This window comes from Sciurus vulgaris, assembly GCF_902686455.1.
Source record: "Sciurus vulgaris genome assembly, chromosome: 3".
Lineage (NCBI taxonomy): Eukaryota > Metazoa > Chordata > Mammalia > Rodentia > Sciuridae > Sciurus > Sciurus vulgaris.
The window spans coordinates 5,689,750-5,715,802 of record NC_136463.1 but is presented as its reverse complement, the minus strand read 5'-3'; the positions used below and the strand labels follow the sequence as shown (position 1 = coordinate 5,715,802).

Here is a 26,053-nt window from a genome sequence, read left to right as displayed (position 1 = left end):
GTGGGGGGGGGAAGCCCAGCCCCCAGGATCTCCTATGCATGACCTGACCCTGGGCACACCCAGTACATGGAGCCGTGGCAGGGGGCAGATCACAGAAAGAGCTGGAAGAGGGTTACACTCTTACCATTTGTTGATTAAATCCAGTTAGGAGCATTTAGAATATCTCAATTTAGGATGGTTTGATTTAGGATTTTTCAGGGTGTGTTTTTTTTTTTCCCTCATACTAGGGATTGAACCCAAGGGCACTTGACCACTGAGCTATATCCCGTCTTTGTATTTGGTTTTAAGACAAGGTCTCACTAAATTACCGAGGGTCTTACTAAATTGCTGAAGCTGACCTCAAACTTGGCATCCTCCTAACTCAGTCTCCCAAGTCTTTGGGATTGCAGGTGTGTACTGTGGCCTTCAGCAGTGAGAGCTTTTAAGGGTTCAAGTTACTGGCAAAAAAAAAAAAAAAAAAAAAACAAGAGACAGGTGCACACCCTGGTAATGTCAGCCACTCAGAAGGCTGAGGCAGGAGGCAGCCTCAGGAACTTAATGAGACCTGTGTCATTAAGACATTTCTCAAAACAAGAAAAAATTAAAAAGGACTGGGAATGTAGTAGAGTGATAAAGGGCCCCTGGGGTCGATCCCCAGTACAGGAAGAGAAAAAAGAAAAAAAAAACTTCAAGACACTGGCATGTGCCTGTCATCCCAGTAACTCTGGAGGCCAACTTCAACCTGGGCAACATGGCAAGACTTCATCTCAAAAAAATAAAAGCTCGGGGCTGGGGCTGGGGCTCAGTGGCAGAGCACTTGCCTAGCACGTGTGAGGCACTGGGTTCGATTCTCAGCACCACGTATAAATAAACAAATAAAAGTATTGTGTCCATCTACAACTAAAAACTATTTTAAAAAATAAATTGAAAAATAAAGGCTTTGTGATACTGAATAAGACATGACTTGAGGTAGACGAACAGCAGGGAAGGGACACTGTGGGGATAACAGGGCCCCAAGACTTGAGTATCTGCTCAACCACTGTCCCCTGTGTGACTTGGACCTGCCTCAACCCTCTCAGGACATCGGTCTCTTCATCTGAAAAATGGGGCAGTAAAGGCCCACCATCCTCCCAGGCTCAGGGAAGGCGTTTGTTTCCTCCCTCAGGAGCGGCAAGACCTGCAACTGCTCCACGGGCTCGCTGAGCGACACCGAGCCCTGCATCCGAGAGGGTGAGGACAAGCCGTGCTCCGGCCGCGGGGAGTGCCAGTGCGGGCGTTGTGTGTGCTATGGCGAAGGCCGCTACGAGGGCCACTTCTGCGAGTATGACAACTTCCAGTGCCCCCGCACCTCTGGGTTCCTCTGTAACGGTGAGTTCAGCCGCTTCTACTGGTGCCGAGGGCAATGAGCGTGACTCTCCCTTCAGGACCCAGGCAGGGGAGCCAGACCAGAGGCCAAGATCACACCCAGGCCCACTTTCAACTCCACGAGGGACTCTCCCATGTCCTGCCCCAACCTGGACCTCACCTCTCTCTCTACAATGTCCATGCCCAAGGCCCCTGTCAGCATGACATTCCCCTTATTCTAAAACTGATTCACTGGCATAGTGGCCTCGCCTATAATCCCAGCAACTCAGGAGGCTGAGGTAGGAGGATCACAAGTTCAAGGCCAGTCTCAGCAATTTAGCAAGATCTGTCTCTAAATAAAAACCAAAAAATCTGGGGATGGAGCTCAGTGGTGAAGGGCTTGCCTAGCATGCATGAGGCCCTGGGCTCAATTCCATTGTCACCTCTCCAGCCTCCCAACTCAGGGTCAGGGTGGGGACCACCCAGTTCAATGCTGGTTGGCAGGTATATGAGAAGGCAATCTTTTCTCTCTCTAGAAAAGCTCCATTTCTAGAGGTAGGGCATGGAGTTAGGTCTCCTCTGCATCTCCGCAGGCCATGTGCACATAGTCTGGTCAGGACTGTCAGAGCTGGGTAGGGGGCACACGGAAGCATTGGTACTGAATGAGGAGGTAGATATTCGAACCCACCTGTACACTTGCCACTGGAGGTCGAGGCCCCACTTTCCAACCCTCTCTCCGTTCTTGTTTTGTCCTCCATTTCTTCCCTTGAACCATCCATTCCAGAATGTGGTCAGAGGAACAAAAGGGAGGACCAGGTTCAGCTAGAGAATGGCAGACATTGGGTCCAAGTGGAAGGGTGGGCAAAGACGGGAGATGAGACCTCTGGGGAAGGGGCCAGAGTGCAGTAAGCTTGGGTTCTAGTCTTTTTGTTCAAAGGACTTTACCCCTGAAAAAAAAGAATCATTGTCATTTTAATTTCATTTGGGGCTTGTATGTTTACCTTGTATCCAGCCACTTATGCCAGCCATTTATCTATAGATTTTTCTGGATATCTTGTAACACATTCCTGATACTTGCAAATAATGACCATTTTTCTCCTATTTTCTAATACCCCTACATTTTCTTCTTGCCTAATACATTGACCAGAGCCCATTAGAAATTCTTATTGGATTTATATTTTGAGATATTCACTCTGGCTGCAGAGTAGAAGGTAGAGAAGGCAGGATGAACGGGGAGAGATGGAAGGAAGCTGATTCTAGGTGGCTCCCACAGGCCCTCCCAGCAGGTGGGTGCCTGGACTCCAGGAGATGACTCTCCTCTCCCTTCTCTACCTGCTCTGCAGACCGGGGACGCTGCTCCATGGGCCAGTGTGTATGTGAGCCTGGTTGGACAGGCCCGAGCTGTGACTGTCCACTCAGCAATGCCACCTGCATCGACAGCAGTGGGGTAGGCATGGGCGTGGGGCAGGCAGAGGGGGCACCAGTTAAGACCACCCACCCTCTTGAGAGGACGCCTAGTGGAGAAGGAGGAGGGCAACAGTCAGCTGGCTCACAGTGACCCCTCCTGCCCCAGGGCATCTGCAATGGACGTGGCTACTGCGAGTGTGGCCGCTGCCACTGCAACCAGCAGTCGCTCTACACGGACACCATCTGTGAGATCAACTACTCGGCGGTGAGGCCAGGACCCCTGGGGTGTGGGTGTGGGAACCCTGGGCACTGGGCAGGGAGGGCAGGAGGGGCTGAACCTGCAGCCATCAGAGGTGGTACAAGGTTGGGGGAGTGGCTTCCGCCCGTCACAGGTCCCATCAGCCTGCTTGTCTCCCAGATCCGCCTGGGCCTCTGCGAGGACCTGCGGTCCTGCGTGCAGTGCCAGGCCTGGGGCACTGGGGAGAAGAAGGGGCGCACGTGCGAGGAGTGCAGCTTCAAGGTCAAGATGGTGGATGAGCTCAAGAAAGGTAGAGGGCGGGGGCTGAGAGCTGGGGTGCTGCGAGCCCAGGCAGGGCTGGGGGCGCTCCTCTGGGAAAGGGCCTTGAGGTCACACAGTCTGGACGGGGGTTCCAGATGGGGCGTCGGCACAGAGCACAGGCAACAGCGAGCCCAGGAAAGGGGTAGAAAGTCTGGGTAAAAGGCAGTGGACACAGAATGGTCCAGAACACAGATCGGGGACTGGGGGCACATGAACTGGCCAGAGGGCACACAGATGAATAAGGGACAAAGCCTGGGGAGGAGGCATCTGGCATGGGCAGGGACATGACCCAGCAGAGGCCCAGGGCCCCGCTAGGGCATATAGCTGGGCTAAGGGGTCCTCGGCCTCCTCCCTCTAGGCCAGATATGGTGCCTGGACTCCAAGTTCCTGGGGGTGCTCAGGTCAGGGAAGTGGAGACAGATTTGCAGGCTCTGATGCTTCTGGGCCCACATTGCAGGGTCACACCCGTGTCTCCCGCCTCTGTGGCAGGGAGGGGCCCAGCTTGAGAGGTCTTAGTCTTCCCCAGGGAGATGCCCCAGGCCCTGCAGTGGGCAGGGTGGGCCAGAGTCTGGGCGGCTACTGGGCCGAGGGGGGCCCCAGGGAGGGGCATGTCCAGCGCCCTGATGACCGCCTGTCGGGCAGCTGAGGAGGTGGTGGAGTACTGCTCCTTCCGGGACGAGGACGACGACTGCACCTACAGCTACACCGTGGAGGGCGACGGCAGCCCGGGGCCCAACAGCACTGTCCTGGTGCACAGGAAGAAGGGTGAGTGGGGCGCGGGGCAGTCCCTGGGCAGGGCGGGGCGGCAGGGCACGCCTCCCTCCTGCTCTCTCCTCCAGACTGCCCTCCCGGCTCCTGGTGGCTCATCTTCCTGCTCATCCCCCTCCTGCTGCTGCTGGCACTGCTGCTGCTGCTCTGCTGGAAGTACTGTGCCTGCTGCAAGGTGAGCTCCAGGGCCCTCCCCGGGTCCCACAGCGTCCCCTCTGGCCCACCCAGAGACTGCAGCCCATGGAGCCAGACTGCCTGGATTCAGGTCCCAGCCGTGTGACCTTGAGCAAGTTACTTCATCTTTCTGTACCTCAAGTTTCCTCATCTGTACAATGCAGCTAGCAGCACTGACCCCTGAAAGCGCTGATAAAGTTTGACTTCGTTATGTAAAGTTCTCAGGAAGGGACTGGCCTTGGGGAAACACCATATTAAGCCCTGGCCTGTTCCCACCCCTTCCTGAGCCTGGCTCCTGAAGAGCCCACTAACCCAGGCCAAAGCCCATGTCACTCCTAAATGACAATGGCTTCGAAGCCTGTGAATCCCCCCGTGCTCCACTGTCCCTGGAGCTTGCTCCCAGTGCACTTCCTGTGTGCCTCTCACAGTGGTCTGTGGCCACATGACTTTATTTTCTCAATAATCCCATGAGGTCACTGGCACGAGGTTAGGGTCACTATCCCCATGACAGGTGGGGAAACTGAGGTTCAGAGGGACAGATGATACAGACAGAGTCCTTGGAAGTGTCAAGGCGAGGTGGACCCGTATCCCTGGCTCTAGCGTCTCCTGCCACAGCCCCTTCTCTGCTGACCATCAGTGGCCACACTCCAGGAACATGGCTCAGATCCCTGCAAAGCACCAGGGAGCCACAGCAGGGAACCAGCAAGAGCTGACCACCTGGCTGGACAGAAGAGCCCAGAGACAGGAAGTGTGGAGGATGCGGAGCACAGAGGCTGATTGTAGGGCAGGGCAGCGTGCTGTCCTAACCCTGGTGTTGGAGGGCACTCCTGTGTGTGGCATGGAAAGGGAGGGCTGTAGCCAATGTGTTTAGAACCAGGTTTCTCCTCGCCAGGGCTCCTTGGAGCCTTTGATATAGTCACTTGCACAGTGAACCTGAGGAGGTGGGGTGGCTGGAGGGGCTTCCTGGTCTGGGCAGCTGCTCCACTTCTCACCCTCAGCCCCCTTGTCTCCTAGGCCTGCCTGGCACTTCTCCCTTGCTGCAACCGAGGTATGGGCCTGGCACGGGCAGCTGGGGTGGAGGGGAAGTGGGGCCAGGCTAGAACAGGGGAGTAGGAGGCCCTGGGTCCCCCCTGCCCGGGTGCGACCGGGCAGGTCTGGGAGAGCTTGTGCTGAGGACCTTTCCCTACAGGTCACATGGTCGGCTTTAAGGAAGACCACTACATGCTGAGGGAGAACTTGATGGCCTCAGACCACCTGGACACACCCATGCTGCGCAGTGGGAACCTCAAGGGGCGGGACACAGTCCGCTGGAAGATCACCAACAACGTGCAGCGGCCTGGCTTTGCCACCCACGCTGCCAGCACCAACCCCACAGAGCTCGGTGAGGCTGCAGGCTGGGTGCTGCAGCCCTTGGCAGTGCCTTTGTGCCCTTGGGGATGTCTGTTCCAGATCAGGGATACACCATCACCCCACTTCTGTCTTCTCTGGGTGTGGACACAGGCACAGGCCTCAGCCTCTTGTGACCCTTCACCACGGGCGACAAGCCTTAGGCCTGGATGTGGCAGTCCTCTGCCCCCAGCTGGCCAGATGTCTCCCATTCTAGCATGATTCCTGGGTGGGGGGGTATCAACTGTGCCCACCAGGCAGGGGCTGATGAACCATCCATCTCGCCTGCCTCCTAGTGCCCTACGGGCTGTCCCTGCGCCTTGCCCGCCTCTGCACGGAGAACCTGATGAGGCCTGGCACTCGGGAGTGTGACCAACTGCGCCAGGAGGTGGAGGAGAATGTGAGAACCGGAGCAGCCGAGCCAGGGCCATGGGCTCGGGTGCACTGGCAGCCGGGTGGGAGAGCAAGGCAAACCAGGACCGCTCCAGGTGGGAAAGGGGCTCTTTGTACATGTGCCGGGCATGGTGAGAACATCCCGGGAGGCTAGAGAGCCTGGTCGCAGGACCCGGCCCCCGGCTTGCCCCAGCCAACTCCGAGTGGTCCTCTGGGTAGGGTCTGCCTGGCTCTGCAGGCCCAGACTCACAGCCCTTCCTTGCCTGCCAGCTCAACGAGGTGTACAGACAGGTCACGGGTGCACACAAGCTCCAGCAGACCAAGTTCCGGTGAGTCCCGAGTGCCCAGGGCAGGGGCGGCCTGACCGCTCTGAGCCCTGCCAACCCAGGCCATGCAGCAGGGGTCCCGGGGTTGGGTGACTGCTGCTCCCACGCAGACTATAGGAGCTCCAGCCCCAGGGAACATCCGGTTCACTATCTCCTCTTTGTCTCCACAGGCAGCAACCCAATGCTGGGAAAAAGTGAGTTGAAGATACCTAGGTGGACAGCCCCACCTCCTGCCCATCTGTCCCAGCCCTGCCACTGTCCACCTGCCCCTCGCTGCAGCCCTGCCTCCATCCCATGGGAAGGGAGGGCTCCCTTCGTTCCTTTACTAGATCATTCCTTCAATGAATTCTGAAGGAAGCACTTGCCGTCGACCAGCAGCCCCTGGATGGCTAAACCACACAGACCAGTCCCTACCTTTGGTCTGGTGACAGTCTCCCACCCATCCCCAGGGACAGTTCAGGGCTTGGCTCATCCTTTCCTGGGTCAGAGACTTTGCCACCGAGTAGCAGGCAGAGGGCCAGCAGGTCCACAGTCCTTTCTCCAGTTCCCGAGTCCTAGCCCTTCCAGGGGGTGTGAGGAGAGGCCCCACTGCAGAGAGAGCAAAGCTGGAACAACAGCTCGTCACCTTCGGGAAGAAGGTTCAGGCCAGTGCTGCTGAGTGCTTGCCAGGGCCAGGCGTTGCTCTAAGGGCTGCCTGTGCCTGGCCATCTTATCCAACCCCCTCAGCAGCCCGGCAAAAGAGGTACCATTGCTGTTCTCATTTTACAGAAGAGGAACCTGAGGCTCAGAGAGGTTGAGTAACTTGCCCAAGGTTACCTAGCTATCAAGAACCAGAGCCAGGGGCTGGAGCTGTGGCTCGGTAGTGGAGCCCTTGTCTAGCACGCATGGGTTCGATTCTCAGTACTATATATAATAAATTAATTAATTAAATAAAGATTCACCAACAAATAAAAAAATGAAAAATAAATACAAGAACCAGAGCCAGGAGGTGAAGCCAGGCAGTCTGATGTGAGCACCTGCCCCCAACATCTCTGCTGTCCCACATCCAGTCCTCCCATCATCAGCCCTTCTTGCTGAGGTGGACAGAGAAGCCCATTTCTCAGCTGAGAACACTGGGGCTCGGGAGGTGCAGCAACGACTTAGACGAGGCTGTAGAGTGAGTGCGGTGGGCCAGCATGGGCCCCTGGCACTCTGGTTCTGAAGACCCTGCCCTTTCTTCTGTCTCACCTCTTGGCCCTGATGGGGAGAGTACAGAACAAGACAGGCAGGGAAAAGTACCAGGCTGACACCTCTCCTGCCTGGACCCCAACCCAGGCAAGACCACACCATTGTGGACACGGTGCTAATGGCGCCCCGCTCAGCCAAGCAGACCCTCCTGAAGCTGACGGAGAAGCAGGTGGAGCAAGGGTCTTTCCATGAGCTCAAGGTGGCCCCCGGCTACTACACCCTCACTGCAGAGCAGGGTAGGTGGGGCTCCCTGCACCGCCCTTGCTTTGCCTACTCACGTGGCCCTGAGACCCACATCTGACCCCTCAGATGCCCGGGGCATGGTGGAGTTCCAGGAGGGCGTGGAGCTGGTGGACGTGCGCGTGCCCCTCTTCATGCGGCCCGAGGACGACGATGAGAAGCAGCTGCTGGTGGAGGCCATTGATGTGCCCGTGGGCACTGCCACCCTCGGCCGCCGCCTGGTAAACATCACCATCATCAAGGAGCAAGGTCGGTCAGGGAGGGGGAAGGAGAGGAGGAAGCGGGATCTGGGCACCTTGTTCCCCCATGTCTAACTGTGAGTGGGTCTGGCCGTGTGACCTGGGCCAGTCCCTCTGTGGGGCTGGGCTCTCCATCTGTACGCCGGGTGTAGCTCCTGGGAGTAGCACTCAGTCCTCATAAGGTACTGGGCCACCCAGCCCTCGTTCTGTATCCAGAGGAGGGCTCAGCTGTGTCACCAGTCACCACAGCATGGGCACCTGGGGAGCTGCTGACACCCAGAGGGCCCCTCTGGCCCCCGACCACTCCCTTGCTCCAGGATCCACAGGACTAGCTCTGCCCTGACCCTGAGTCTCAGGGCTCCCTCTGGGGTCTGCCCTGCCTGACCCTTCCAGGATGCCTGTGGGACACTCTGTTCCAGCTCCTTAACTTTTTCTTGGAGAATTTTCTATCCTATCCCTTTGCCTTCCCCTTGAGGGTGGTGGGTGGAGGTGACAAACAGACCCCTGGAGTTTGGACTGGGCAGGAGGGAGGGCGGCGCCGAGGGGGGACTTAGACCAGGACCCCTGACTGACACTTGTGCTCCTTGCAGCCAGTGGTGTGGTGTCCTTCGAGCAACCCGAATACTCAGTCAGCCGTGGGGAGCAGGTGGCCCGTATTCCCGTCATCCGGCGCATCCTGGACAATGGCAAGTCCCAGGTCTCTTACCGCACGCAGGACAACACAGCACAGGGCAACAGGGTAAGGCTCCACCACAGGGTCAAGGGCGCATCCGGGGAGTTCAGGGGACATGCACTGGGGTTCCTAGGACACTGGATGCTGGTCCTGGCTGATCCCCCAAGGACACCTGCTCCTGCCACCCTTGGCAGGGGCATCTTACTTACCCAAAGTTCCAGTGACACTCTAGATGAGGCCCCATCGCCACCAGGAACTCAGGCCAATGGGGCATGTCCTTCTGGATTGTCCAGGAATCTATCCAGCCCACTCCTGTCCATCCTCCAATTACCCAGGACATTCAGGCCTTTCCTGGGAAAGTAGATTCCCTGTCTGCCCATCCTGGGGGCTTTGGGCTTCTTGAGCTGGAATTTCAGGGCCCAGGTCCTGACCAGCCTCCCCAGCTTTGTCACTCTTGGTCCTCGCTGGGCCAAGCAGCATGGGCAGCCCTTCCAGGCAGGGAGGGACATGGCCTGAGCTAATGTCCCCCATTGCTGAGCCCCAATATCAGCAACAGCTAGAGCCAGGTGGTAGGCATGCTCGGTTTTACCTGTAGGTCTTGGTTTTTGGTTTTTTTGGGTTTGTTTTTTTTGTTGTTGTTGTTTTTGTTTTCGTTTTTTGGTACAGGGGATTGAGCTCAGGGGCACTCAACACTGAACCACATTCCCAACCCTATGTTTTATATTTTTTATTTAGAGACAGGGTCTCATTGAGTTGCTTAGTGCCTCACATTTTTGCCGAGGCTGACTCTTGAACTCGCCATCCTCCTGCCTCAGCCTCCAGAGCTGCTGGGATTACAGGCGTGCACCACTGCGCTCAGCTTACCTAGAGGTTTTTGATCTGTTGATTGCTTGATTACACTGGGGACCAAACCCAGGGCCTCTTGCATGCTAGGCAAGCATTCTACCACTGAGCTTCCTCCAAGCCCTTGCCTATAGGTCTAAATTTATAACCAGTACTTAAAAACTAAAAATATTCATAACAAAAATTCTTTCAAGGTAATGAAGTCTGGGTTATTCAGCAAATAACCTCACCAGGGTCTGTCCTCACCAGGCCCAGGCAGCCTGGTCACACTCTAGTTTCCTTTATTTCATTTCATTGGTAGAGCAGTTCTCATCACTACTCCAGTGTCCCAGTAAAAATTATCAAGAGTTCATATACCCATAAATCCCACTGATAATGGCACATTATAAGAGAGATTCTGGCTGACTGGCTACCTACCCTGCTTTCCTTATACACACATGCTTGAGTCTTTAACTCTTTGTATGGGGGGTTACTTTGGAATAAACCCAGGAGTGCTATACCACTAAGCCATATCCCCAACCTTTTTATTTTTTGTTTTGAGACAGGGTTTCACTAGGTTGCTGAGACTGACCTCAAACTTGCAATTCTCCTGCCTCAGCCTCCTGCTTACTGGGCTTATAGACATGTGTCACTACTCCTGGCTTATTCAACTATTTTTAAAAATCATTTTTTATCATTTCTTACCACTGAGCTTCATCCCCAGTCCTTTTTTTTTTTTTTTTACATTTATTATTATTATTTTTTTTATTTTGAGGAAAAGTCTCTCTAAATTGCCCAGGCTGGCCTCAAACTTGCCATCCCCTGGCTGCAGCTTCTAGTGCCACTGGGATTACAGGTGTGGGAGCCCAGCGACAACTCCAGTTTTCTTACACCTGCGGGGTTCCCTTTCTGTGCCCGGTGAAACCGCGGTTTGAAGCGCCACCTAGTGGCTACGTGAGAAAGCCTTCTTCCTCCCCGTTGTACACATGACCCGCGCACGCTCAGTCAAGCCTCAGGGCATTGAGAGGAAAGCTGGAACTGATGGACTGGTCCCAGCAAACAGGATCTGTCACCAGGCAGGAGCCCAGGTTGCAGAGCCACAGTGTCGGGGGCAGCTCTTTCCCACCTGGATGGGATCTGCAAATCCCAGCTGCCCCGAGCTGGCTACTTGCTTGTGTGATGGCTTGGCTCTCTGTGGTGCATCCCTCTCCCTCTGATTGATTCAAATCCCAGCTCTGCCACAGCTACCTGAGTGAACTCAGGCAAATTCCCTAACCCTCCGTGGAACTGGAACGTTTCCTCACCTGTAAAATGGGACAATAATATCTCTGCCCCACCCAGCTGTGAGGTTTAAATGAGCTGATATCTAAAGTGCTTAATGCCAGGCGGTGCTGTGTGAACAGGAGCCATTTCATGCCCACACGTGACAGTCCACATGTGGGTGTAGCTGTGACTCTGTCCTCCGAAGGCTCCAGTTTCCGAGGAGCCTCATCCCCAGCCCTGAGCTGACCCTGACCCTTCCCATTTGCAGGACTACATTCCCATGGAGGGCGAGCTGCTGTTTCACCCTGGAGAGACCTGGAAGGAGCTGCAGGTGAAGCTTCTGGAGCTGCAGGAAGTAGATTCCCTCCTGCGGGGCCGCCATAGCCGCCGCTTCCACATCCAACTTAGCAACCCCAAGTTTGGGACTCGCCTGGGCCAGCCCCACTCAGCCACTGTCATCATTGGGGACCGAGGTAGGCAGAGTCTGGGGTCAGCACACACAGATGGAGAGGGAGGCTGGAGGGCCTCTCCCTAGTGCTGCCAGACTCAGCAAACACAAGCCCAGAAAGCCCAGTTGAATGTGAATTTCACACAAACAACAAAACATATTTGTTGTATAAGTATGCCCCTGCATTTGTGGGACATACTTATCCTTAAAAAGTGTTCCTTGGCCAGGCAAGGTGGCACATGCCTATAATCCCAGCTTTTCGGAAGGTTGAGGTAGGAGGATTGCAAGTTTGAAGCCAGCCTCAGCAACTTAAGATAAAAAGGATGGGGATGTAGCTTAGTGGCAGAGCACCTGGGTTCCACCCCCAGTACTGCAGAGAAAGTAAAAGTGTTCACTCCTTATCTGAAATTCCGATTTAACTAGGTATCCTGCATTTCAGTTGACAGCCCTTCCCTCAGCCAGAGGCTGAAATCAATGGCCACAGGGCCTGAATCCATTTGACCTCAGCCTCAAGTGGGTGTTCCTAGAAGCCAGTTAGTTCCTATCAGTTCTTAGTTTCCATTGTCTGGGTGTCTATGAGCCCATCCCTGAGAGCTTCCTGCCAGGAAGATGGGAGAAAAGGGCAAGGGAAGGGGAGGAGATGGGGGAAGGAATCAGGAGTTCTGTGTGGAACATTCCCTTGACTGTCAAGGGAGAAAGGAGCATTCCAGCAAAGAGCCCCTGGGCCTCCACCCAAGCTTGGTGTGATGCCCTCCAAGCCACCAATTCCCCAGTGAGGCGGGCAAGCAGATCTTAGTTGAACCTCTGGTGAGGGAGCCAGGGGTGTTCAGCTGAGTCTCTGGCACCTCTCGTGGTAAAGGAATGTGAGTCAGCTGTCCCACCCTACCTTGGTCCACTAGATGAACTGGACCGGAACCTCATAAATCAGACTGCGTCATCACCACCACCACCTCCCCGTGGTGACCTGGGTGCGCCCCAGAACCCCAATGCCAAGGCTGCTGGGTCTCGGAAGATCCATTTCAACTGGCTGCCTCCTCCTGGCAAGCCAATGGGTTACAGGGTAAGCTGGGGGCAGGGGCCAAGCACAGGTGGCCAGGGAGGTCTGGCACCACCACCATCAGAGAGGTGGGCTGCCCTGAGGGAGGGGGAGGGCATGCTTGGAACCAGTAGGTCCAAGCACAAGTGGATGAAAGGAAACCTGTCTGACCCGGGAGCAGAGAAGAGCTGTTCCTGAGTTTTTCAGACATTTTCTCTCCTTCCTAGGGTGGGCTTCCTCCCCCTGCCCAGGAGACCCCCTGCTGTGCCCCAGCCCTGCCCTGTGAGCCCCCCACAGCCTCAGAGTCTCATCTGTGCAAAGGGAAAGATAAGGGCAGGGGGTCAGTGGAGGGACAGATGGCTTCAGTGTTTGTCACTTCCACTGACCAGTGCCCCTCCCTTGGGCAGGTGAAGTACTGGATCCAGGGTGACTCTGAGTCCGAAGCCCACCTGCTTGACAGCAAGGTACCCTCGGTGGAGCTCACCAACCTCTACCCATACTGTGACTACGAGATGAAGGTGTGTGCCTATGGGGCACAGGGCGAGGGTCCCTACAGCCCCCTGGTGTCCTGCCGCACCCACCAGGAAGGTGAGGCCTGTTCACGCCCCTCCATCTGTTCCCAGCTACCCCGCCATGCCCAGCCCGCCCCACTCCCTACCTCCTGGAGCTCAGCCCTCCCTCTGCCACTGACAGACCTCTTCCTGCCCCCACCCCAGTACCCAGTGAGCCTGGGCGTCTGGCCTTCAATGTCGTCTCCTCCACGGTGACACAGCTGAGCTGGGCAGAGCCAGCTGAGACCAATGGCGAGATCACAGCCTACGAAGTCTGCTATGGCCTGGTCAATGAGGACAACCGTAAGACGGGACCCTCCTTCCTGGCTCCAAGGATGGCATCAGTGGAAGGGGAGGGCAGAGAGCCAGCGGGAGATCTGGGCTCTGGGTCACCCCTGGGCTTGAGGCCCACCATCCCAGTCAGTGCGTAAGCCTGAGGCATTGTGAGGGTTGGTCACCAATGGGCTCTGCCTCCCAAGGGAGGCAAAACAACACGTGGACATGGAGAACCCAGGCCCGCACCTTCCTGAACAGCTAACCAGGCGGCTCATTTTCACATGTTCTTAGGCCAGAGTAGAGCTGCCAGATTTAGCAAATAAAACCACAAGATGAGCTGGGTGCTGTGGTGCACACCTGTAACCCCAGAGACTTGGGAGGTCGAGGAGGCTGAGGCAGGCAGATCACAAGTATGAGGCCGACCTGGGCACCGTAGTGAGACCCTCAGCAACTTGGTGAGACCCTGTCTCCAAATGCAAAGTTAAAAGGACTGAGGATGTAAAACACCCTGGGTTTCAATTCCCAGTACCAAAAAAAAAAAACAAAAAAACAAAACAAAACAGGATGAGTTGGGACTGTGGCACCTGCTTATAGGACCAGCAGCTTGAGGCAGAGGCAGGAGGATCACAAATTCCAGGCCAGCCTGGGCACCTTAGTGAGCCCCTGTCTTAAAAAACCAAAAGGGCTCAGGTTATGGCTCAGTGATATAACCCCCTGGGTTTAATCCCCAGTACTGGGGGGGATTCTAAAACACAGGATACCCTAAAATTTCCAAACATATTTTTAATAGGTTATTTCATACACTTTGTCTGGGAATCCTAAACCAGAACACTTGGGAGAACGCTTATTTCTCCCCAGTTCACCCTTCTTAGTCCTAGAAGGTAGGCAAGAGTGGAGGACCCCTGCCAACTGTCATGATGAGGAAGTGTCTGGCTCAGGGACAGCTGCACACCCTGCCTCTGCCCAGTTGGTCCTAGTGATGGAGAGCAGACCGCCCCCACATGGCTTGTAGGAGCAGCAGGGAAACCCTAGTGCTAGGGAAGGTCTAATGGCAGGCTTTGACTTAATTCATGGAGGGGTTTCTAGGAATCTTCCCCTTTGGGGCAACTTGTTCACATCTCTTCAGACTCTGCGGGCCAGTGCACATTAGAGCTGAATATGTGCAAACTGAAAAGGGCTTGTGCTGGGGAGGGGGTGCACACCTGTAATCCCAGTGGCTCGGGAGGCTGAGGCAGGGGATTGCAAGTTCAAAACCAGCCTCAGCAATTTAGTGAGGCTTTAAGCAATTTGGTGGGACCCTGTCTCAAAAATAAAAAAGGGCTGGGGGTGTGACTGAGTGGTTAAGCACCCCTGCATTTAATCCCCAGTACCAAAAAAGAAAAAAAGGGAAGGAGGGAGGAAGGGCAATGAAGGAAGGAATAAATTAATTAATTCAGAGTAGCAGTAAAATATTAGTGCCAGGACCCCTATGTGGTGACAGGGCAGCTGACAGTAGGACTTTCTGAGCATCAGGCTTAGGGCAGGGGGAGGGGCTGCTCATCACTCTTTACTAACCAGGCCAGCTGAGCACCTAGTTTCTTGGCAGCCACGTCACACCTGCTTGGTGTGAGCTCATAACACTTGGTCCACTCCTGGGCCACAGCTGAGAGGTCTCTGACTTGACCTTTAGCCCCAGAAGTGACCCATAGCCCCAGGCCATCCCTGATGGTTTCAGCCCCTGGCTCCAGCATGTGCAGGGCTAGGGGCATCTGCATTTTGGGGGGCACCCCGTTCCTTTCCTCCCCTGAGCTGACAGAGATGCAAGGGGGGTGGGTCAAGGCCAGCCCCTGCTGCCTCCAGGCTGACCGAGCTTTTTTAAAAATGTTTTTGTAGTTGTAGAGAGACAGAATGCCTTGACTGTATTTATGTATTTATTTTTATGTGATGTTAAGGATTGAACTCAGGCCTCACACATGCTAGGCAAACACTGCCACTGAGCCCCAGCCCCAGCCCCTGACCTGGCTTTTGAGCAAAGCTTTTTGAGAACAATTGTGTGCTGGGGGTGCACATCAAGCTTCTCAGTTGTCATTTTCAAGAATTTTCCTTTGCCAGGTGCAGTGGGGCATACCTGTAATCCCAGTGGCTCAGGAGACTGAGGCAGGAGGATCATGAGTTCAAAGTCAGCCTTAGCAACTTAGTGAGGCACTTAGCAGCTCAGTAATACCCTGCCTCTAAATAAAATATTAAAAAGGGCTGGAGATGTGGTTCAGTGGTTAAGCACCCCTGGGTTCAATACTCAGTATCAAAACAAAACAAAAAAAAAAAAAAAAGAAGAAGAATTTTCCTTTGAAACTTTTGGGAGACGGGGACATTTTCTAATCTCCATTCTTTTATGTCTTCTCTGGTTTTCTGCATCTTCCAACATGGGGGCTCACCCTGCCCTGTCTGGGCCCAGGTGCTCTAACTCAGAACTCAGAGTGCCCTTGGCCCTCCCAGAGTGTGACTAGCCTCTGCTCCACCCCACTGTGTCCCCAAAGCCTGTTCCATTCTTAATCACAGCCTCCTGAGCCCACTTCTGTCATCCTGCCCTGGCTCCTGGGCCACAGCACGCTGAGGGCAGCAAGGTGGGCAGGTGCCTCCACTTTGCTTCCTCCACTCAGCATTTGGGGCTGGGCTGTCAGCTGTGAGCACGGGTGACAGAATGTGTCCTGAGAGTTCCTTCAGCTCCTGAGCCAACCTCCTGTGGAGCCATCTGGACATAGGACTGTTTGTTAATCCCTACAGGTGACAGCCAGGCCACCTTGAGTCGTGTTGACCTGCCACTTATTTAGCAATGAGTCCTATGGATAAGCCAGTCACACCCAGGTTCAAAGGGCTCAGCAGTGGACAGGAGCTCAGCCGCTGCACACTCCTGGCTTGCTCCCCTCCCCCAGCTGTACAACTACGTTAGGTCAGGGTTGGGGTTGGGACCAGGCTGGAACCTGAATGATTGATCTGAAGCACCCTCCCTGCCCCAGGACCCATTGGGCCCATGAAGAAGGTGCTGGTAGACAACCCCAAGAACCGGATGCTACTCATTGAGAACCTGCGAGAATCCCAGCCGTACCGCTACACGGTGAAGGCGCGCAACGGGGCAGGCTGGGGGCCTGAGCGGGAGGCCATCATCAACCTGGCCACCCAGCCCAAGCGGCCCATGTCCAGTGAGTGCTAGGTGGGGAGGTGCTGGGCAGATGGCGGGACAGGAGGCCGCAGTGGGGGCCCTGGCTCACCTCCTCCCACCCTGCAGTCCCCATCATCCCAGACATCCCCATCGTGGACGCCCAGGGTGGGGAAGACTATGAAAGCTTCCTTATGTACAGTGACGACGTTCTGCGCTCCCCGGCAGGCAGTCAGAGGCCCAGCGTCTCTGATGACACTGGTGAGTGGGATTCATGAAAGGACAGAGGGGGTGATGGGCATGGGGGTACGGCTGTCCCTGGTATCCAGACAGAGTAAAGCGGCCAGCAACTACGGGGCATGGAGGTCAACACTAGAAGTCCCCTCTCAGCCTCAGATAAATATCCACAGAGTCCATGACTTGGCACTGGGTGCACAGAGAGGACGCAGCAGGTGTGGCCCACTGCAGGCGTGCACTTCTGTGTGTGAGAACACACATGTCTGCTGGGGGCAGATGCACACAGGCCTGCACACATATCCGTGGGTTATGCACTGGGACTACTGCTCGTGATCTGATGGTTAACCTGCTGCGCAGTGGAGTCAGGACACCTACCAGCGGCAGGCCTAAGTGAGAGGGGCAGGCACCGCCCAGGAGCTTTGGACAGCCACTTCAAAGGGGTGGGGCAAGCTGATGAGGCAGTGATGCCCTGGCTGGCTCTGCAAAAAGAGTCCTTAGCAGGGACTCCTGGGTGCAGCTTTAGCTTTGGCCTCACTGTGGGACACACACCTGCTCTGTGCCTGTTTTTTGGTGTTTTTGTTTTCTTTTTTTTTTTTTTTTTTTTTTTTTTAGTTGTAGGTGGATAAAATACCTTTATTTTTATGTGGTGCTTGGATCAAACCCAGGGCCTTCCATGTGCCAGGCCAGCGCTCTATTACTGAGCCACAACCCCCCAGCCCCTCTGTTTTTTGATCTGCAAAATGGGATGCCAATCACACAATGCCAGGGGTAGGAAATCCTCCAGGGCACATTTATCAGTTGTATTTTTCTCCTTGCCTATGTCTCAGGGTCCCCGGTAAGCACAACTTGTCCCACCCCTAAGCTTGGGCTTATGGAAATGTTTTGAGGATCTGCTACTATTAGTATCCTGGGGCTTCAGGAACTGTCCCTGGGAGGCTGCGGAGGGAGAGATTACTCTCCTCTGCACAGTCGGGAAATTGAGGCTTAAGGCGTTTAAAACAAGGGAAACCTCACAGAGGGTGACAGGTCTGTGGCTGGTGCTAGGTCTTTCTTCCCAAGTTGTGGCCAAAGCTACACAGCCCGTTTGGAATGGGGACAAGGATTTCTCCTGTCGCTGGGCTTCTCCGTCGCTGCAGCACAGGGGCACCACATCCCTGGACGCCGGGTTCTGCCGCTGACCTCTCCCGGCCCTCCTTGGCGCCCCCAGCCCCGGCGCGCCCCCGGCGGTGCCAACGCAGCCCTTCGTTGTTCCCAAGGCAGCGGCTGGAAGTTCGAGCCCCTGCTGGGGGAGGAGCTGGACCTGCGGCACGTCACGTGGCGGCTGCCCCCGGAGCTTATCCCGCGCCTGTCCGCCAGCAGCGGGCGCTCCTCCGACGACAGCGGCGCGGGGAATGCAGTCGGGGAGGGCAGCAGCCGGGCCCGCAGCGCAACGCCCCGGCCCCCCGGAGGTGACCGCCTTCCTGGCCGCACCCGGCCCAGCACTGCTGAGGCTCCTTTGCGCCTGCTGGCTGGGACCCTGGGGCAGACGCTTGCTGCCCCAGGGCCTCAGCTTTGGCCGGGCTGCTCATCGAGATGTCCCGCCAGGCCAGGAGCTTGCAACTGCTTGCAGACAGGACCGGGTAGCCACGTGACGCCCAGGGCAGGCGTTTGGACGCTCCCCGAGGCAGGACAGGAAGTGACTCTCGTGATGCCTGCCCACCTGGGGCAACCAGCTTCAGAAACTTGTGTCAGGAAAAAATGCTGGTACCCAAACAGACCCTCAGGGACCGTCAGGATTTGAGGATAGGCTTTGGGCTCTCCCAGAAGGCCAGGCAGGTCCCACAGCTGGTCAGTTGTGCTCAGACAGTCCATAGCATGGAGCCAGAGGACACGGCTAGGAACAGTTGTGTGGCCCCCTGGACTCCTCTGGGACATAGGGCTCCCAACATGGTAGCTTGAGGGAGACTGGTGGTATTTTACTCCCAGGCTCCCCAGAAGGAAGAGTCCCGGGAATCCTCAAGGCCACAGCCCTCCCCTTAGGGCTGCAGGTCTGGTGTAGGCCTGACTGACTGACCCTCTCTCCTCCTGCAGAGCACCTGGTGAATGGTCGAATGGACTTTGCCTTCCCAGGCAGTGCCAACTCCCTACACAGGATGACAGCGGCCAACGCCACCTATGGCACCCACCTTAGCCCACACCTGCCCCACCGTGTGCTGAGCACCTCCTCCACCCTCACTCGGGACTACCACTCGCTGACCCGCACACAGCACTCACAGTCAGCCACGCTGCCCAGGGACTATTCCACCCTCACCTCCCTCTCCTCCCAGGGTGAGCAACCTCCACCAACCCTGCCTTGCCCATCAACCACCTCCATTCCAGCTCCTGGGTTTGGGTTGCTGGCCTGCCGGGCCCCAGTGTCCACCATCCACATCCTGTCCCTCTCACTCTTGTTTTGTCCTGCCCTAGGCCTCCCTCCCATCTGGGAAGACGGGAGGAGCAGGCTTCCGCTGTCCTGGGCCCTGGGGTCCTGGAGTCGGGCTCAGATGAAGGGGCTCCCTCCCTCCAGGGGCTCACGAGATTCTATAATCCTGGCTGGGCAGCCAGCAGCACCCTTCTGGGGCCCAGGTAGTTGTGGGGTGGCCATCCTGTCTCTATGGCTATCCTGCTCCATCTGCCATCCATCACAGCCGCTGCCTGTGCCCACCCACTGCCTTAGCCTCATTCCATTCACAGGACCCTGCCCTCCCAGAGGAGCTAACCACTGCCCCACACTCACCAGTGCTGATGCCTAACACGGCCTCTGCCCTACCAGGGTCTGGGCTGGGGCAGGTCAAGAAGAGGGACCCAGACAGCTGAGCAGGGAGTGGGGTGGGAGCTGGCAGACTCAGAGGGCTCGCCCTCTCAGCACAGGCAGGGTCTACACCTACTCCAAGGACCAGTGGAAGGTGCTGGGCAGCCTGGACAGTGTTCAAGGGGAACAAGCTGCCTGGCCAGCTGAGGAGGCTGGGATGGAATTGTGACTGCGCAGAGACTCCAGCTCCTTCCCCTGACTGTGATGTCCTGTTTCCAGATTCTCGCGCTGCAACAGGAGTGCCCGATACACCCACCCGCCTGGTGTTCTCAGCCCTGGGGCCCACATCTCTGAAAGTGAGCTGGCAAGAGCCACAGTGTGAGCGCCTGCTGCTGGGCTACAGTGTGGAGTACCAGCTGCTGAATGGCGGTGAGGCGGGGCTGCTGCTGCTGAGGGGTGCAGCCCTTCCAGGCCTGGGCCCGTGCTATGCACACCCCAGTGGGGTCAGGAGTCTACCCAAGGCCTTGTACACAAGCCCACCCGTCTTCTTGAGGCTCTCTCTTCCCATTCCCCTTCATTGCCTCATCTGAAGTCTGATCCACCTCCGTGCACCTCGCCTGCTTATTTCCTATATGCTGGGTTTTGCCTAACAAGGCCTCGTGGACCAAGGCCTTCCCTGGTCTGAGTGACCTTTGTGGGAACTGGGAAGTGGCATGACCTAGACCCCTGACCAGGGTGTAGGATTTCACCAGCACATAGGTGGGACTGCAGGCTCCACTCCTGTCTTGTATGGAACACAACCTAAACCAACCATATCACACTGTGCCCCTACCATAGGCAGCCCCCGGTGAATGCTGACCAGATGTTGAAGGCACCCTATGGAAGTGGGGACCAAGACAGGGTGGGGGTAAAGCTCTACTCTCTGCCCTCACCCAACCTCCAGGGGAGCTCCACAGGCTCAACATCCCCAACCCTGGCCAAACTTCTGTGGTGGTGGAAGACCTCCTGCCCAACCACTCCTATGTGTTCCGTGTGCGGGCTCAGAGCCAGGAGGGCTGGGGCCGAGAACGTGAGGGTGTCATCACCATTGAGTCGCAGGTGCATCCACAGAGCCCACTCTGCCCCCTGCCAGGTGAGTGGTCCCTCCAGCAGCTGCCACCATACCCACCACACACCCACCCACTGACGTTGTCTCTCTGCTACCCCCAGGATCTGCCTTCACTCTGAGCACCCCCAGTGCCCCAGGCCCATTGGTGTTCACTGCCCTGAGCCCCGACTCACTACAGCTGAGCTGGGAGAGGCCACGGAGGCCCAATGGTGACATCCTCGGCTACCTGGTGACCTGTGAGATGGCCCAAGGAGGAGGTACTGCCCACCCTGGGGACAGGAATGGCCATGGAGTAGTGGCTACAGGGGCTGAAGGCCTCTTCCCATGCAGGGCCAGCTACCACATTCCGGGTGGATGGAGACAACCCTGAGAGCCGCCTGACCGTGCCTGGCCTCAGTGAGAACGTGCCCTACAAGTTCAAGGTGCAGGCCAGGACTACTGAGGGCTTCGGGCCAGAGCGTGAGGGCATCATCACCATTGAGTCCCAGGATGGAGGTGGGACATCCTTTCTTCACCCCAACTCTTCGGTCACGCCTTCTCCTGCCATCCCCTCACAGGCCAATCTGCCCCTTCCAGGTCCCTTCCCACAGCTGGGCACCCATTCTGGGCTCTTCCAGCACCCACTGCAAGGCGAGTACAGTAGCATCACCACCACCCACACCAGCACCACCGAGCCCCTCCTAATGGGTGAGTTACCACCAAGAGGCAGGGGATCCTGGGTCCCAGGAACACAGAACCAACATGGAGGGACAGGGACCAGGCAGCAGCCTTCAAACTTCTTCCCCTACAGATGGGCTGACCCTGGGGTCCCAGCACCTAGAGACAAGTGGCTCCCTCACCCGACACGTGACCCAGGAGTTTGTGAGCCGGACGCTGACCACGAGTGGGACCCTCAGCACCCAGGTGGACCAACAGTTTTTCCAAACATGACTCCCCAACCTCACTAGTGTCCTGGAACCTGGGCCCCCTACCCACCTTCTCTCTATAGCGCTTCCTAAGCTACTCTATCCTTGGACCCTACCCCTGGGGGCCAGCCCACCGGCATGCTGACCACAAAGCCAGCACTGCTTGCCACACATCTGGGAGCAGGTTTCCTCTAGGAAGCATGAAGGGGGCAGAGGTCCCAGAAGGCTCTTTGGCTGCCCCTGCCCCATCTTGGCCCAAATCTGTTTGTAACCAAAGAGCTGGGACCAGTTCAAGGACCCAGCCTTTGTTCTGCACTAAATAAAAAGATTTTGCTACTGCTTGGTTCTGTCCAGTCTGTTCCTCAGGAGCCCCAAAAAATAGCAGCATAGGTAGAGCAGTGATTCTAACAATCCCCCCTCCTCCGATCCCCAAGCACACACCCACCTCCAGAGGCAGGCAAGGTACCACAGTCAGAGGCATATTTATTAAGCACCCAAATGAGGAAGGTGGTGCCAGACACAGAGCTACATGACCTGCCACCTCGGCCCATGCTTGCATATGCTGTGCCAGGGGTGCCTCACAAGCACAACACCTTGGCTCCATCAGCAGCCTGGGAGAGGTAGAAGGTGGCGGTACCACTGTACTGCTCCTGGGGGAGAGATGGGCAGGTCTGAGTGATGGGGGGCCCTGGGAATCCACCTCTCCTGCCCTCCGAGGCTCAGGTGCTTACCAACCTGAATGTGCTGCATGGTGCGGGAAGCAGCAGAGGCCTCTAGCAGTGTCACTGTGCAGCCACCAAAGCCGCCACCTGTCATGCGACTGCCATAAACCCCAGGCACAGACAGTGCAGCCTCAACCAGTTGATCTAGCTCAGAGCAGCTCACCTCATAGTCATCCCTGCAGATGATACAGAAGAGGTCAGTCTGGAACCCACCTGTGCCCAAGAGGTGCAGGCTGCTCTAGGGCCTCACCTGAGTGAGTGATGACTCTCCACCATGAGGCGGCCAAAGGCTCTGTAGTCTCCACGGCTCAAGGCAGCTGCTGCCTGGGCTGTGCGCTGGATCTCACCCACCACGTGCCGTGCCCGCCGAAAGCCCTCCTTGCTCACCAGCTCTTTGCCAGCTGGAGTGGAACAGGGGTCAGCAGCCCCACCTCCCACTCCTGAGGGCCCCAGGGTTGTCCAAGAGGATCCTGCTAGGCAGGACAAGGCTTATTACCCCAGGTCTGGCTCTGAAGAGCTCCCTCCTCACTGAAAAATGGGACAACTGTCTCATTTTATCACCCAGGGTTCAGGGAGGACTGCAGGAGACTGCACAGGACTTCCTGCAGGGAGTTGGAATGGCAGTGCTCAATAAACAGCTGCTTAAGCACCAAACTCCCACCTGACTCTTGGGGCTTTCTGAGTGGAACACAGTGCAACCTTCAAGAGGGCACAAAGCTGGGCAGGGTGGGTGTTGCACGCATATAAAATCCCAGCAGCTTGGGTGGCAGAGGCAGGAGGATCAGGAGTTCAAAGCCAGTCTCAGCAACCTAAAGAGGCCCTAAGCAACTTAGCAAGACCCTGTCTCTAATTGTTTTTTTTTTAAAGGGTTGGAGATGTGACTCAGTGATTAGCACCCTGGGTTCACTCCTTGGTTTAAAAAAAAAAAAAAAAAAAAAAAAGATGCAAAAAAGCAATCTTGGGCTGGGATTGTGGCTCAGTGACAGAGCACTTGCCAAATATGTGTGAGGCACTGAGTTTGATTCTCAGCAGCACATAAAACAAATAAAATAAATATATCGTGTCCATCTACAATTAAAAATATTTTTTAAAAAAAAAGCAATCTTAAGATTTCAGGCAGGGCTGGGAGTGTAACTCACAAGGTAGAGCACCTGCCTGGCACATATGAGGCCCTGGTTTTCAGCCAGCACATGCCCATAACCCCACAGGAGCTAAGGCAAAAGGATCACAAGTTCAAGGCTAACCTCAGCAATTTAGTAAGACCCTGTCTAATTTTTTTTAAAGGGGTAGCAGAGCACCCCTGGGTTCAATCCCTAGCACTGAAGAGGAACAAAGAAAAGTGATTTCAAGCATCACTACTGAGGCTGGAGCCCAAAGACTTGCAGAGTTTTGGGGGAAGTGGACAGAGCATGGCAAATGGCCCTGAAGATCAGCAGGTAAAGGCCACAAGACAGCAGTAGGGAGTCCAGCCATTTCTGGAAGAAACGGAGGTTCTCACCCTCCAATTCCTCCAGTCGCACCTCCCGAAGGCTCTCCTTGCCCAGCGCCTTGGCCACTTCTTCACACTGGTGCCGTCGCAAAGGATACTCGCTGGAACCCAGGGAATGGCGGACGTTGGAATTAGTGATGAGCACGGCCAGCTTGGGGTCCGACAGCGGCACCAGGCTTGTCTCCAGGGACCTGGTGTGGAGTCAGATTAGGGAAGATGACAAGGCCAAGGATCTGCATGCTCCACCTAGGAGCTCCTGATTATGAGGTGGGAGGGCATAAGGGGAGCCCCTGACCTGCAGTCAATGAGCAGCGCGTGGCCCTTCTGCCCCAGCAGTGCGATGAGCTGATCCATGATGCCACAGGGCACCCCTGCAAAGCTGTGCTCGGCCTGCTGACACACCTGGGCCCGGGCAGCTACTGCCCCCGAGTCTGTGACACAGGGTGAGGCAGGGAAGCTGGGGCCCAGGAGGGAGCTCGAGAGGTGGCCACGTGGGAGCAGCAGTAGCTCCAATGACACTCTGGGGAAACTCCCCACTCCCCCTCCCTAAACCACAACAGGTGAGGAATTCTGACCAGAGAGACCTTGGCAAGGAGGGTGGGGCTGGGCCTAGGTGGTACCTGGGCAGAGCTGCTGGAGGAAGGTGTACGTGGCCACTTCCAGGGAAGCCGAGCTGGACAGCCCACCCCCCAAGGGCACTGAGCTGACCACCACTGCATTGAAGCCAGGGATGGGGGAAGCTGCAGTAGAAAGAATGGTGATAGTAAGATGGACCGCTAGAAGGACAGACACAGGAAGAGGATGTGTCCTCACAGGAAAGAAGGCAGCCTGGTAGCCACTTTTAGTACCTGCGTCTCAATTGTCAGGCCACCAACCTGCTGGTGTCAAAGGGCCCACTGCCCTCCATCCTCTGGCCACCTGAGGTTACTGGGGCAGTCTTTCAAGTTATCCTGATTTAGGGCTCTGGAGGCCAGCAAATTGGGGTTTGATTCCTGGCTCCTCTAATCATATGAAAGGAAACCCAGGGCAAGTTCTGGCACCTCTTGGGGCATCAGTTTTCTCATTGGTACAGTAGGATATTCCACCCTGCAAGTTTTCCCCAGTGTATTAGATTAAGGGACTGTGGTTGTGAAATGACAATCCTAGTGGCAGCATGAATTAGACCCAGGTTGTCCCATACCTGGGTAGTGCTGAATCACTCCCTTGACATAGTTGGCCCATCGGGGAGTCCCAGGCTCCAGTGACCGGTGGACTGTGGGCAGTGGAAACTGCAGCCGCTGGGGCTCATCAGCATCTTTAGAGGTGGTGAGAAGAGAGACAAGCCCATCTGTTCGGGGGCTGCCTACCAGCAGGGTCACAAGCTCCAATGCCTGACAGGAGAGATAAGGAGTATGTGGAACTTATACCAGCTAATGGAATACCCTCAAGAGACACCCTCCAATGACACAGACTCCAGCCAAGGTTCTGCCACCTGGGACATACAGGGAGGTGGAGGGAACCAGCTCAACTAGAAGGGAATGAGGTGTGGCTCAAGGAGGGGCCTGAGTGCTGAGCTGGCCTTGAGGGTTTGGAGCTCTGCCCCCTGGGTATTCAGAGGTGGAGCCAGCAGCAGCAGGAATGCAAGCCTGGACTCTGCCCCGAGGAAGGGCTCCCAGTTGTCGGGCAAGAGGGAGAGAGCAAGCTCAAAGAGCAAACAGGATCAGAGGAGCTCCATGCCTTCCCATTTGGGGATGACTAAGGATGGATGTGGATGGATTCGCTATAAGTACTCACTTCTCAACCTGCAGGGTGGGGCTGAGAGCCCAGGTTGAGAGTTGGAAAGTAACACTCAAAGTCACGCACCAAGAACCTGCTGTGAGACTTTCAGCAAGTCCCCAACGCTTTCTGGGTTTGTTTCCTCCTCTGTAAATGGAATGTGCTGGGCCAGGAGGCTGAGGGCTCCATTCGCCCAGGCCTGTGGCTGCAGCCTCACAGAGGCCAGGAGCCGGAAGTGTCCTCCTTCTACTGCTACAAAGGGCCCACATTTGAAGGGGAACACGCTCCCCACGGCTGAGGTTGAGGACCAGCAACCCCCAAAGAGTTGACTTGGGTGAAGTGGCGTCCGCACACCCTCTTCAGCTACGGCTTTCTCTCTTCGCACGTGGAAAACGGACTGTCCCAGGGTCTCTCCCTCGTGCTCGACTCTCCCAGTCCGCTGCCCGCCCCACATTCCAGCGGGAGAGAGCGCATTCGCGAGCCCTCGCCGCCCGCCTTTCTCCGCGGCGGGGCAGCGGGCCCAGGGGCTCCCCCGCGCAGCCCCTCACCATGGGCAACACCAGGCCCTGGTTGTAGTCCGTGTGTTCACCGATGAGGTTGACGCGGCCCGGGGCCGACACGGCCAGCTCAGGCTCGGCTCCGAACTCCTCCCGGAAGGCTCGCCGAGCCTCGGCCAGCAGCTCCTGGACCTGGGGCGGTCTCGAAGCAGCCATGGCGCTCGTCTGCAGCTCTGCGCACCGCGGCACGGGATGCTGGGGGCGGGGCCGCGCGCGGCGGGTGCGCACGTTCCCGCCCGGCGCCCCGCCCCCGGCCCTGTCGG

General features: G+C 56.4%; 2 protein-coding genes across 7 annotated transcripts in view; one reads left to right on the top strand and one right to left on the bottom strand.

Moving 5' to 3' along the window:
* ITGB4 (integrin subunit beta 4) overlaps positions 1-21,606 on the top strand; it is a 30,840-nt gene extending 9,234 nt beyond the window's left edge. Inside the window, exons 13-41 of one of the 6 annotated variants that reach the window (XM_079134225.1) lie at positions 1,145-1,347; positions 2,667-2,770; positions 2,897-2,995; positions 3,149-3,278; positions 3,932-4,054; positions 4,129-4,232; positions 5,246-5,279; positions 5,421-5,612; positions 5,914-6,017; positions 6,281-6,339; positions 6,507-6,530; positions 7,651-7,799; positions 7,873-8,052; positions 8,633-8,781; positions 11,069-11,273; positions 12,148-12,308; positions 12,692-12,872; positions 13,001-13,138; positions 16,108-16,290; positions 16,377-16,508; positions 17,741-17,932; positions 18,555-18,791; positions 18,930-19,088; positions 19,534-19,683; positions 20,198-20,386; positions 20,464-20,619; positions 20,693-20,857; positions 20,939-21,049; positions 21,153-21,606. In XM_079134225.1, the coding sequence (XP_078990351.1) occupies positions 1,145-1,347; positions 2,667-2,770; positions 2,897-2,995; positions 3,149-3,278; positions 3,932-4,054; positions 4,129-4,232; positions 5,246-5,279; positions 5,421-5,612; positions 5,914-6,017; positions 6,281-6,339; positions 6,507-6,530; positions 7,651-7,799; positions 7,873-8,052; positions 8,633-8,781; positions 11,069-11,273; positions 12,148-12,308; positions 12,692-12,872; positions 13,001-13,138; positions 16,108-16,290; positions 16,377-16,508; positions 17,741-17,932; positions 18,555-18,791; positions 18,930-19,088; positions 19,534-19,683; positions 20,198-20,386; positions 20,464-20,619; positions 20,693-20,857; positions 20,939-21,049; positions 21,153-21,292 (4,153 nt within the window). In that variant the 3' untranslated portion in view covers positions 21,293-21,606. Of the gene's footprint in view, positions 1-1,144; positions 1,348-2,666; positions 2,771-2,896; positions 2,996-3,148; positions 3,279-3,931; positions 4,055-4,128; positions 4,233-5,245; positions 5,280-5,420; positions 5,613-5,913; positions 6,018-6,280; positions 6,340-6,506; positions 6,531-7,650; positions 7,800-7,872; positions 8,053-8,632; positions 8,782-11,068; positions 11,274-12,147; positions 12,309-12,691; positions 12,873-13,000; positions 13,139-16,107; positions 16,291-16,376; positions 16,509-17,740; positions 17,933-18,554; positions 18,792-18,929; positions 19,092-19,533; positions 19,684-20,197; positions 20,387-20,463; positions 20,620-20,692; positions 20,858-20,938; positions 21,050-21,152 lie in introns of all 6 variants that reach the window. The other 5 variants (XM_079134224.1, XM_079134226.1, XM_079134228.1 and 2 more) reach the window with 5 other exon arrangements.
* A 124-nt stretch (positions 21,607-21,730) lies between these two features.
* On the bottom strand, positions 21,731-25,994 carry GALK1 (galactokinase 1). Its single transcript, XM_079134245.1, has 8 exons — positions 25,782-25,994; positions 24,659-24,848; positions 24,099-24,218; positions 23,774-23,909; positions 23,488-23,669; positions 22,240-22,390; positions 22,003-22,165; positions 21,731-21,917 (listed from the first exon to the last, which is right to left on the bottom strand). The coding sequence occupies exons 1-8, from the start codon at positions 25,944-25,946 to the stop codon at positions 21,846-21,848; spliced, it is 1,179 nt and encodes a 392-aa protein (XP_078990371.1). The 5' UTR covers positions 25,947-25,994; the 3' UTR covers positions 21,731-21,845.
* Positions 25,995-26,053: the final 59 nt, after the last annotated feature.

Coding starts and splice junctions, on each gene's coding strand:
- GALK1 (XM_079134245.1), bottom strand. CDS start 25,946: ATGGCTGCTTCGAGACCGCCCCAGGTCCAGGAGCTGCTGGCCGAGGCT. Junction 24,219..24,658: donor AGTGATTCAGCACTACCCAG/GTATGGGACAAC, acceptor TTTCTACTGCAG/CTTCCCCCATCCCTGGCTTC. Junction 23,910..24,098: donor CCTCCAGCAGCTCTGCCCAG/GTACCACCTAGG, acceptor CCTGTGTCACAG/ACTCGGGGGCAGTAGCTGCC.